This window comes from Pelophylax lessonae, assembly GCF_965119305.1.
Source record: "Pelophylax lessonae genome assembly, chromosome: 9".
Classification (NCBI taxonomy): domain Eukaryota; kingdom Metazoa; phylum Chordata; class Amphibia; order Anura; family Ranidae; genus Pelophylax; species Pelophylax lessonae.
The window spans coordinates 256663303-256676122 of NC_138776.1; the positions used below are offsets into that span (position 1 = coordinate 256663303).

General features: G+C 44.6%; 1 protein-coding gene across 1 annotated transcript in view; it reads right to left on the minus strand.

The window, feature by feature from the left end:
• LOC309564398 (uncharacterized protein) overlaps window positions 1–12820 on the minus strand; it is a 73446-nt gene that overhangs the window by 59335 nt on the left and 1291 nt on the right. Inside the window, exons 2-4 of the mRNA XM_082269026.1 lie at window positions 12260–12363; window positions 8123–11514; window positions 7635–7731 (exon numbers count right to left, since the gene is read on the minus strand). Of these exons, the coding sequence (XP_082125152.1) occupies window positions 7635–7731; window positions 8123–11514 (3489 nt within the window). The 5' untranslated portion in view covers window positions 12260–12363. The remainder of the gene's footprint in view (window positions 1–7634; window positions 7732–8122; window positions 11515–12259; window positions 12364–12820) is intronic.

Consider the following 12820-nt stretch of genomic DNA (forward strand, 5'->3'; position numbering starts at 1 on the left):
TTTTATAGTCTTCATATGTCACACCCACCTGGGATGCTGTCTACAAGTTAAATGGATTTACACCCACCCTCCCGTCTCCTCCATCTTGGTCCATTATCTCATGACGGTTGCACACAGGAGGCTGTTTTGTTGGGATTGGAGACAGAAAGGAGGGTTGTGATCCCTCTAGAGTTCAATGTACTTCTCTATATACTAAATCTCGTGTAGAATATTGTATATTATGTGCTGTGCTCACCATCTGATGTAATAAAATCTGCTTTTATCATATGTCTACAATTTTATATAATGTGCAATGAGCCCGTAAATTTTCCCTCATCTTCCTTTCTCCAGCAACTCCAAAGTCACAGCGTCACAGCAATTGTCCTAAGCTCCATTATATGTATGTGTGAGTTCCCGGATCTGTACACCTGCTGTGCCCATTATGAGGGGTTCCCACCATCCCTGTGCTGAGTTCCCGGATCTGTACACCGGCTGTGCCCATTATGAGGGGTTCCCACTATCCCTGTGCTGAGTTCCCCGATCTGTACACCTGCTGTGCCCATTATGAGGGGTTCCCACCATCTCTACACTGACTTCCCTTCTCTGCACTCCTGCTATGCTCATTTTGACGGGTTCCCACTATCTCTGTGCTGGGTGCCTGGGTCTGAACACCTGCTGTGCCCATTATGAGGGGTTCCCACCATCCCTGTGCCAAGTAACCAGGTCTGTACACCTGCTGTGCCCATTATGAGGGGTTCCCACCATCCCTGTGCTGAGTTTCTCAGGTCTGTTCATCTGATGTGTCCATTAGGAGGTGTTCCCACTAGGAATTTTGGGGCAGAATATTTGCCTGTAAGGCTGTTCACTGAACACCCCTCATAATGGGTACAGCAGGTATACAGACCCAGAAATTCAGCACAGGGATGGTGAGAACTCCTTATAATGGGCACAGGTGGTGTACAGACCTGGGAACTCAGCACAGGGATGGTGGGAACTCCTCATAATGGGCACAGCAGGTGTACAGACCCCGGAACTTAGTATAGGGATGGTGGGAACTGGGGATGGGCTGAACACCCCCCTGTTCAGTTCGCAGCAGAGCTCCCAAACAGGGCAAATGTTTTAACCCCAACGACGAACCCCACTGAAGTGTATGGGAGTTGAACAGGAAAAATCAAAGTGCCCATTTTAAAGGCTTATATGCAAGTAATTGCCCATAAAAAGGTTTGCCCATTATGAGGGGTTCCCACCATCCCTGTGCTGAGTTCCCAGGTCTGTACACCCGCTGTGCCCTTTTTGAGCCGCTCTCACCATCCCTGTACTGAGTTTCCTGGTCTGTACACCTGTCGTAACCATTGTGAGGGGTTTCCACCATCCCTGTACTGAGTTCTCAGGTCTGCACACTTACTGTGCCCTTTATAGGGGGTTCCCACCATCCCTGTGCTGGGCTCCCGGGTCTGTAAACCTGTCATAACCATTATGAGGGATTCCCACCATCCCAGTGCTGAGTTCCTGGGTCTGTACACCCACTGTGCTCATTATGAGGGGTTCCCTCCATCCCTGTGCTGAGTTCCCGGGTCTGTACACCCGCTGTGCTCATTATGAGGGGTTCCCTCCATCCCTGTGCTGAGTTCCTGGGTCTGTACACCTTCTGTGCCCATTATGAGGGGTTTCCACCATCCCTGTGCTGAGTTCCCAAGTCTGTACACTTTCTGTGCCCATTATGAGGGGTTCCCACCATCCCTGTGCTGAGTTCCAAGGTCTGTACATCTGCTGTGCCCATTATGAGGAGTTCCCACCATCCCTGTGCTGAGTTCCAAGGTCTGTACATCTGCTGTGCCCATTATGAGGGGTTCCCACCATCCCTGTGCTGAGTTCCAAGGTCTGTACATCTGCTGTTCCCATTATTAGGGGTTCCCACCATTCCTGTGCTGAGTTCCAGGGTCTGTAAACCTGTCATAACCATTATGAGGGATTCCCACCATCCCTATACTGGGTTTTCAGGTCTGTGCACTTGCTGTGCCCATTATGAGGGGTTCCCACCATCCCTGAGCTGGGTTCCCGGGTCTGTACATCTGCTGTGCCCATTATGAGGGGTTCCCACCATCCCTGTGCTGAGTTCCCAGGTCTGTACACCTGCAGGTCTGGAAAAGTCAGACTTACAACCTCTGCTAAATGCTGAGGGCAGCCCTGCATGCCACCTGCCCTGAATCAGCGTCATGAGCTGCCATGATGCGGGTGGGTCATCTGCCAACCACATAGCAGCAGATAGCGCCATGCATACTGCCCTAGAGCATCATTGGTTACCTTGCTGCTGGTGGCTGGTCCGCCAGTACCATGGCAACTCATGACACTGATTTAGGGGAAACTGGGTCATTTTTTTTGCAGAACCCTTGGGGAACCCCAAACGACAACCAAGATGGTAAACACTGCTTTAGATAATCAATACTGGTATGGGAATCCATGTTTACGAATTATATCCTGCAATAAATGTGAATTGCTAAGACAGACTGTGTGAATAAAAAACTGACCCAAAACCATTTTATTTTCCCTTTGAAGCTGAACTGAATTACACAAAAAAACGTTAAATCTTAACTCTAAATATTCTGTTCTGTAAGAAGAATGTTTCTGATTGAAGATCACAATTACGAGACCTGTCCTAGCTCTTCATAGTCATGGCACCTATGCCACCAATTGTCACGTTTTTTGGATGTTTCCCTCTTGGGTTTGACACCTAGAGGAAGAATATCGACTATTTGGCTGACTGGAACTAGAAGTTGCTTGGACCTACTTGTTGCAGTCTAGAGGTACACAACTGACATGATTACCACAACACACCCCGCTCTGCTTAATAGAGTAACCCTTTAATACTTTGTGGCATCATTTTTGATGTTAAAGGAACCAGTTTAGGGTTGTAGTGAGCGTAGCATATGTCAGTACGGATGGAAACACCCAAAGGCTTAACCACTTAATCCCCGGAAGATTTTACCCCCTTCCTGACCAGGCCCTATTTTGCGATTCGGCACTGCGTGACTTTAATGGATAATTGCGCGGTCGTGCGACGCTGTACCCAAATGAATTTGACGTCCTTTTTTTTTCCCACAAACAGAGCTTTCTTTTGGTGGTATTTGATCACCTGTGCGATTTTTTGATCACGCGCTATAAACAAAAAAAGAGCGACAATTTTGCAAAAATAACAATATTTTTCACATTTTTTTTTATATGAAATTCTCCCAAAAAAATGTAAAAATCAAAATTTTTTAACATTTTAGTCCAATTTTTTTTTACCATGTTTGGTAAAAAAAAAAAAAAAAAAAAAAAAAAAAAAAAAAAAAAAAAATCGCAAAAAGCATATTTTGATTGGTTTGGGCAAAAGTTATTGCGTTTACTAACAAAGGGAAAGATTTTTGTCATTTTTATGTTATTTTTTTTTAACGAGTAATGGCGGTGATCTGCGATTTTTTTTTTTTTGCGGGACTGCGACATTGCGGCGGACAGATCGGACCCTTGACTGACATTTTTGACACTTTTGGGGGTATCAGTGACATTACTGCAGTAATCAGTGCTATACATATGCACTGTTACTGTAAAAATGACACTGGCAGTGAAGGGGTTAACTTTATTTGAGAGGGAGGGGTTAAGTGTGTCCCTAGGGGCGTGATTCTAACTGTGATTGGATGTTGCTAGTGGTGTAAAAGCAGAGATCTACGGTCCTACATAGCAGGACCGTATGATCTCTGCTGTTACACAGGAGAGAATGACAGGCGGCTTTGTTTACATTAGCCGCCTGCCTTTCTCCCGGTGTAACCGGCGATCGCGAGTGACCTGCGGACATTGGGTCCGCCGCTCACACGTGCGGGGGGGGCGTGAGAGCGCCTCCGGCGGCGCACGCTCGCTCCCTAGAGCCTCACAGGCTAGTGACGTACCCATACGTCACTTTGCCTGTGAGGGGCTGACTGCCGCCGTATATAGTCGTGCGGCAGTTGGCAAGTGGTATTAGACCAAGGCACCCGCTCTGTCTTGTTGATCCACAGAGAATGTTTTTCCCTAAAACGGTTTCAATAGGGTATTACAATATACTGTATATAATAATGAAGGTACACACCTTTGTAGAAGCAATAGACTTCACTTGTCATGGACCTGTTGTGAGATTCAATGGACATATAGCTTGTAACTATGACATTTGATCAAAAGACCCAATTACCATTCTAGGGAAAATCTTGCAGACTTTTTTTTAGCTCACTTGGCCAACACAGTCCTGGAATCAAAACCAAAAAACCCTTAAAGTATCCAAGCTGGGTTTGTCATTTCTAGTTGCTGGTAAAGGCCCATACACATGATAAGAAAATCGTACAAAAATGTCCGTACGAAGTCGTCTATCTGATCGTTAGTATTGTGCTTTCGATGGCTGATTCCAACTGTTCGGTTGACAAAAACCGAAGGTGCAGGCTCGAAATTTTTTATCGTACGTAAACACAAAGTCCAATTTTCGTTTAACCACTTGCCGACCGCCGCACCACTATTTACTGCGGCAGTCAGCCCCGTACAGGCAAAGTGACGTAGTACTACGTCGCTCGCCTGAGAGCCTCTAGGGGGCAAGCGCGTGGCGCCAGAGGCGCGCTCCCGCCCCCGCTCGTTCCCTAACATGTCCGCGCGTGTGACCGGTGGACCCGATGTCCGCCGGTCACTCGCGATCTCCCGGTGCAGAGGGAGAAAGGCAGGCGGCTGATGTAAACAAAGCCGCCTATCATTCTCCCTGATCTAACTGCAGAGATCATACGATCCTGCTATGTAGGATCGTATGTCTCTGTGGTTACATCACTAGCCACGCCCCTTTACAGTAAGAAGCACACCCCTAGGGACACATTTAACCCATGCATCACCAATAATGTTAACCCCTTCCCTGCCAGTGTCATTTTTACAGTGACAGTGCATATGTATAGCACTGATTACTGTAGTAATGTCACTGGTACCCCCAAAAGTGTCAAAAATGTCATTCAAGGGTCCGATCTGTCCGCCGCAATGTCGCAGTCCCGCAAAAAAAAAAAAAAAAAAAAAAAAAAAAAAAAAAAAAAAAAAATCGCAGATCGCCGCCATTACTCGTTAAAAAAAAAAAAACACCAAAAATTACAGAAATCTTTCCCTTAGTTAGTAAACCAATCAAAATACGCTTATTGCGATTTTTTTTACCAAACATATGTAGCAGAAAGCAAATTGGCCTAAAATGTTAAAAAATTTTGATTTTTACATTTTTTGGGGGGGAATTTCATATAAAAAAAAATTTGAAAAATATTGTTATTTTTTCAAAATTGTCGCTCTTTTTTTGTTTACATCGCAAGAAGTAAAAATCGCACAGGTGATCAAATACCACCAAAAGAAAGCTCTGTTTGTGGGGAAAAAAAGGATGTAAATTTCATTTGGGTACAGCGTCGCTCGACCGCGCAATTGTCCGTTAAAATCACGCAGTGCCGAATCGCAAAATAGGGCCTGGTCAGGAAGGGGGTAAAATCTTCCGGGGCTTAAGTGGTTAATTAGCACAGTTTATATAAAAAAAAAAAAAAAAAAACAGAATACCAAAACCACGCATGCTCGGATATAAAAGAATATATTACAATACAATTCAACACATTACATCACTTCCAAAGTTGTATTCTGTAGTATTAGAATTTTTGTAAGTTGTGTAACCTCTTCATTTTTGGTATGAGACAAGCATGCAAAAATATATGTCCGATATTCTCATCATGTGTATGAGGCTTTAGGCTCCTATTGTACCAACAAAATTTAGCCCATAGGACCAACACATTCACTCTTGACTTCTAAACCTGTAGAGTTCTGAAGTACATCATCACTAGTTGCTGGTTGGGCTCTTGTTGTGCCACCCAAATTATGGCCAACTGGGCCAACACAACCAGTCCCAATGGCCAAACCTATAAAACTCCAAAGTACCCAAGCTGCGTCCATCAATTCTAATTTCTGGTTGGGCTCTTCTTGTACGAAAATGTCGCCCAATGGGCAGATACAACCAGTCCTAGTGGCAAAACCTGTAGAACTCCAAAGTACCTAAGCTGGTGTCCGTCATCACTAGTTGCTGGTTGGGCTCTTGTTGTACCAACATAATTCTGGCCAACACAACCAGTCCCAATGGCCAAACCTATAAAACTCCAAAGTACCCAAGCTGGGTAAATCATTTCCAGTTTCTGGTTGGGCTCTTGTACGAACATGTCGCCCAATGGGCAGATACAACCAGTCCTAGTGGCAAAACCTGTACAACTCCAAAGTACCTAAGCTGGGTCCGTCATCACTAGTTGCTGGTTGGGCTCTTGTTGTACCAATATAATTCTGGCCAACTGGGCCAACACAGCAAGTCCCAATGGCCAAACCAATAGAACTCCAAAGTACCCAAGCTGTGTCCATCAATTCTATTTGCTGGTTGGGCTCTTGTTGTACCAACCAGTTCTGGTGTCTAGACCTGTAAAGCTCTGAAGTACCCAAGCTGGGTCCATCATTTCTAGTTTTGTTGGGCTAATTTTTTTTTTTGGCACATGGGGCCAACACAACCAGTTCTTGCATCTAAACCTGTAGAGCTCCACAGTACCCTAGTGGGATAAATAATTTCTAGTTGTTGGTTGGGCTCTTGTACCAACTAAACTTAGCCCAATAGGTCAACACATTTTTTTAATTTGCATCTAAATTAAGAGAATGCCACAGTATCCAAGCTGAGTCCATTATTTCTAGTTGCTGGTTGGGCATTTGTTGTATGAAAAAAAATTAGCCCAATGCGTAGACACAAACAGTGCTGATGTCTAAAGCCTAGTACACACGCAACGAATTTCCGCCGACCGGTCGTCCGTCTTTTGTCCAGAGTGGTGTTTGTTAGTTGGAATGTGCTCTAGACTGCACACGAATTTTCCCGCAAGACAGAATTCTACTTCAGAAGTGATGTCATGTGTTGGATTGCTTTCTTTGTGTTTTTTCATCTCTGAGCATGCCCAGTCTTGCTCATAAGATTTTTCCCTGTCGAAATCTTTACTGACTGCACGAAAATCGGACGTGTTTTGACGGTGGACAAAAATTTTATAGCCTGCACACCAGAATTTTTTCGGCCAAAAAGTCGGAGTCGGTTGTTGAGAGCACCATACTAACAAGCCGAAAATCGGCAGATCAGTCGTCGGACGAAAATTCCCGGCCGAATTTCGACTCGTGTGTACGGGCCTTAAGCCTGTGGAGCTCCTACGTACCCAAGGTGGATCCATCATTTCTAGTTGTTGGTTGGGCTCTTGTTGTGCCAGCAAAATTTAGCCCAAAGGGCCTACACAACCAGTCCTTGCATCTAAACTTGTAGAGCACCCAAGCTGGGTCCATCATTTCTAGTTGCTGTTTGTGCTCTTGTACCAAACCATATAGGTTATATTGATACCCCAAATATCAACTATGTACATATCATACTAGGGAACCACTGACAGTAGATATGTTGTTAAAGAGTATCTATAGCCAATCACTTTTTCTTTTGGGAAGTGCTGGGGAGGGTTAGAATTTTTTGTGGTCTGTATCCCATTGGTGACTTCTCTTGGTGCAACATGAAGTGAAAGGAAATCTTTCCAATATAATGGACACTTGTCACTGAAACAGGCGTTTCCACTGGAAGATTTGCGGTTTACCTCTTTGCATTTCCCTTCGCTTTTTGTCCCAGTGACAATGGGCACCAAGACAAATAGGTCAAACCTCCCCAGCAGTAATAAAAGAAGCAATGAGAACCTGAAACAGATTCAAACCCAAAATGTTGACTTCAGATATGCTTTAAATTACAAATTTGAAAAAATGTAAAAATACGACAATGTAAAATAAAAAAAAATATGACAACCCTTTAAATGTATGTTTAGGCAACTGCCACGTGTTGTAAGGAGAGAATACCATAAAAAGAAAAATATTAAAGTAAAAATACCCAATTTACAGGCCTGCGCTCATAAAAGAAGAAAGTGGCGACGTAACACCTGTATGCAATGGCTATATACAAAGTAATGGCATAACATGGTATGGTCAACATATACAGTACGTGTGCAAAAAAGGACCAGGGATATATATTGATCTGGTCTGCAGCTTCTGTGCCCAAAATGTAACTTCTGGCATCAAACTGTTCTAAGTCTAAGTGTGAAGGTCTCTCAGGTGTGTCTTCTTATGTTTGGCAAGGGAGGACTTGCTACTGTAGCATTTGCCACACCTGGGGCATGGGAATGGCTTTTCGCCGGTGTGAATGCGCTGGTGTATGACGAGAGCTGACTTGTCCGTGAAACATTTCCCACATTTGACACACGCATACGGCTTATCACCAGTGTGTGACTTCTTATGCTTGGCAAGGGCTGATGTGTTGCTGTAGCCCTTCCCGCACTCGGGGCAGACGTAAGGTCTCTCTCCTGTATGAAGGCGCTCGTGGCTGGTGAGCGCCGACTTGTCTCTGAAATGCTTACCGCATTCGCAGCACATGAACTCCTTCTCGCCTGTGTGTGTCTTCTGGTGGCGGAGAAGAGTCCTCTCGTCACAGAAGCTCTTGCTGCACTGCGGGCAGATGACCTGGCTCACACGCAGGTGGATTTTCTGGTGTGTAGCGAGGATGGTCTTGTCGCTGAAGCATTTGCCGCATTCAGGGCAAGCATATGGCCTCACCCCAGAGTGAGTGCTCTGGTGTATGACCAGCGTTGACTTGTCTCGGAAAAGTTTTTTGCAATCGGGGCAAGGTAGCATCTTTTCTCCTGTGTGGGTCCGCTCGTGCTTGATTAAGGACGAACAATTACTGTAACTTTTCCCACAAAGCGAGCAGGAATAGGGCTTCTCCCCTGTGTGACCCCTCTTATGGATAACCAGTGACTTTTTGCTGCTGAAGAGCTTTTCGCACTCTGAGCACTCAAATTTCTTCTCACCAGTGTGACACCTCTGGTGTTTGGCCAGGATCCCCTTCTCGGTAAAACGTTTTCCACACTCTGTGCACACAAACGGTTTCTCGTCAGTGTGGATCCGTCTGTGCCGCACCAGCTTTCCCTTCTCAGCAAAGCGTTTGTTGCAGTCAGAACACTCAAACGGTTTTTCCCCAGTGTGCCCCCTCTCATGAATGACAAGCTGTGTTCTGCAGGGGAAACTCCTGCCGCACTCGGAACACTCGAACGGTTTCTCGCCTGTGTGACTCCTCTGATGCACGACCAGCTGAGCGCTGTTCCTAAAGCACTCTGAACACAGTGGGCAATGGTAAGGCTTCTCGCCTGTGTGGAGGCGTTGGTGTTTGATCAAGCTACCTTTCTCTGGAAAACGCTTCGGGCACTCTGAGCATTTGTACGGCTTCTCACCAGTGTGACAGCGCTGGTGTATGACCAACTGGGTGTTCCACATAAAACACTTCCCACACTCCGAACACGGAAAGGTCTTCTCCTGGTTGTTAGTTTTCTGGTGCTTTGTGAGTTTTGAAAAGTCCCTGTATAAATTCCCACAGTCAGACACAGGTCCTGAACTGTGAATGTCAGGGTTCACAGGGCTGTCCAAAGTCCTTCTCATAATAGAAGGTGTCCTCAGATCCAATGCACCGGCCATACCATGCAGTTGTGAGTTCTCATAGATATCTTTTATCTTGTGTGGCCTAAGCTGAGGCATCAAAACAGAACTATCCTGAGGACTCTTCGTTAGCATTAACAAACTTTTAAGTGTTGGTCTGGTGTTGGTCTGGTCAGTTTTGGTCTGGTCTTCGTCTGGTTGACTAGGATTAAAAACATTTGTGCTGGTGGAGTCCTTATCTTCAAATAAATTGGGTTCCTCCTTAATCTGAATATATGTATATTCTACACGATCTGTAGGAGAGGAGATGTCTTTACATGGAAGAAGAGTCTCCCTAATACTGTTAGATGTATGCTGGTCATTGCCTTGGGCAGTGAAAACGTTAGTCTTTGGTAGATTATCTATTTCCTCCTTAATGTGATCAGGTGTTGGATGTATTGGTGGAGTAATATCCAAGTACGAGTCATGTTCTTCACATGACTGATCCGCCTTGCTTAAGCTAGGTTCCTCCTTAATTCGAGGAGGTGTAGATGGCGTATAATGTGTGCATACAAAACTGTTGGACTTCTGGAGATGTTCTTCAGGTTCCTCCTTATTACAAGGAGGTATAGATGACGTATGATGTGTGCATATAGAGAGGGTGGGTTTTTGGAGATGTTCTTCGGGTTCCTCTATTTTAAGAGGAAGTACAGACGGCGTATGATGTGTGCATATAGAGATGCTAGATTTCTGAAAATGTTCTTCGGGTTCCTCTTTGATACGAGGAGGTATAGATGGCGTATGATGTGTGGATATGGAGATGCTGGATATCTGGAGACATTCTTTGGGTTCCTCCTTTGTTTGAGGAGGTATAGATGGTATATAAGTCGTGCGTACAGAGATGTTGGGTTTCTGAAGACGTTCTTTGGGTTCCTCCTTATTAGGGAGAGGAACGGATGGTGTATGATGTGTGCATATGGAGATGTTGGCTTTTTGGAGGCGTTCTTCCTTATTACGAGGAGGTATAGATGGCGTATGATTTGTGCATATTGAGATGTTGGCTTTTTGGAGGTGTTCTTCGGGTTCCTCCTTATTACGAGGAGGTATAGATGACGTATGATGTGTGCATATAGAGAGGGTGGGTTTTTGGAGATGTTCTTCAGGTTCCTCCTTATTACGAGGAGGTATAGATGACGTATAATTTGTGCATATTGAGATGTTGGCTTTTTGGAGGTGTTCTTCGGGTTCCTCCTTATTACGAGGAGGTATAGATGACGTATGATGTGTGCATATAGAGAGGGTGGGTTTTTGGAGATGTTCTTCAGGTTCCTCCTTATTACGAGGAGGTATAGATGGCGTATGATTTGTGCATATTGAGATGTTGGCTTTGTGGAGGTGTTCTTCGGGTTCCTCCTTATTACAAGGAGGTATAGATGACGTATGATGTGTGCATATAGAGAGGGTGGGTTTTTGGAGATGTTCTTCAGGTTCCTCCTTATTACAAGGAGGTATAGATGGCGTATGATTTGCGCATATTGAGATGTTGGCTTTTTGGAGATGTTCTTCAGGTTCCTCCTTATTACGAGGAGGTATAGTTGGTGTATGATTTGTGCATATTGAGATGTTGGCTTTTTGGAGGTGTTCTTTGGGTTCCTCCTTCACAAGCACTGACGAAGTTTGGAGATTTCCCTGACCCAACAGGGTTTCGAACTTTACACCACTAGAAGCGTACGGTGGATTCTCTGCTGATGTCGATGTATCCGAGTTCAGAAGATCTTCATGCGTGTGAAATCCCTCCTCCTTAAAAGAAGTTGGCGAGCGTGGAGTATGATCTAGGGGTGAACCAGTTTCCTTCTCTTCTATTTCCTCACAAGATGGTGGCTCCTCAGTCACGCCAATGGCCTGTTCAATCTGCGTTTTAGCTGGTTTACGTAACTCCTCATGTTTCTCGTCCTGTGTGGAATCCACATGAGGCGACTGTTGTTTGAACTTTGCTTTGTGGCCTCTCGTTCTTCTCAGCATCTGAAAAAAAAAAAAAAAGATTCCATCCCATCACATGTAAGGCAGAGTAAAGGACTTTGTCACCATTTACCAACTTAAAATGAAATAGCCGTTGAGTATGATTTTCTGGATTGTGGCATTACATGCCATAACTGGGAAACGAAAAGAAAATACTCTTTGGGGTGTTTTTATAAAAACTTGTATAACTGTTCATCCATTCAAACTGCATGTAAATTCATTATGTGCGAAGAGCTAGAGCCCGTCTCATTTCCGGGCTGGAGGACGCCCGGCATCATCTAGCACTTTCCTCCCCAGCCTGACTCTCCCTAGACTGTTCCTCTCGCTAATTGAATTTCAGTTCTTTCAACAATGGAGGCTCAACGTCTCATGTGGGCATTACCTAACTCTGGCTAGAATGCCCACTCCTCCTGACTGACATCCACCTATCCTTACATTTAAAAAATTGCATGACTCCTCCCAAAATCCAGCCCACTGCTTACATCAGGGCTGAGGAGTACTGAGGCACGGTGCTGTGATATTTTCAGGAAGCTATGTACACCCCCTCCAACTAGCCATTAACTGCCTGCATTGCATAGAGAAGCACAGAGACCCAGTGATGTCAGAGTCTAAAATAAGTTATGCAATGAAAATGGAAAGGTTTTATTTTAAAAATTCAGCAGCATGTTGATGAGGAGGGAGAGGAAAAATATAATCAGATTCAACTACAGCTTTAATTAGTACCCCCCCACATCACTGCAACTCTTACCTCCCAAGGAAGCAGCTGGGTAACCTTGTTGGAGGCGTCTTCTGCTCGCTGTCCGTCTCAGCTGATAGGGAGGAGGGGCGGGTCTTCTTCACCCTTGTGTGATCCTATAGGATGAAAAACAACCAAGACCGTTATTATTAGAGATAAGACTGATGTCATGTATATATATATATATATATATATATATATATATATATATATATATATATATATATATATATATATATATATATATATATATATATATATATATATATGTATCTGCTCAATATCCTCTATAAACCATTGATATTAGTAGCCAATCAGAAAAGTGCAGCCAGCCCTCTAAGGACCTGTTATTGGCTGCCCATTGCTATTATAGAACACCCCCCACATTTTTCTCTCCAGGCAGAGCCATCAATACCCACCAGCCAGTGGCGTACCTAGAGCATTTGGCACCCGGGGCGGATCCTATATCTGGCACCCCCACCTTAAAATGTAAAAACACAAACAAAATTTTGTAATGTTTTCAATAATATTTATTGCACACATTTCACAGCCCCCCCCCCCCCCATCACAGTG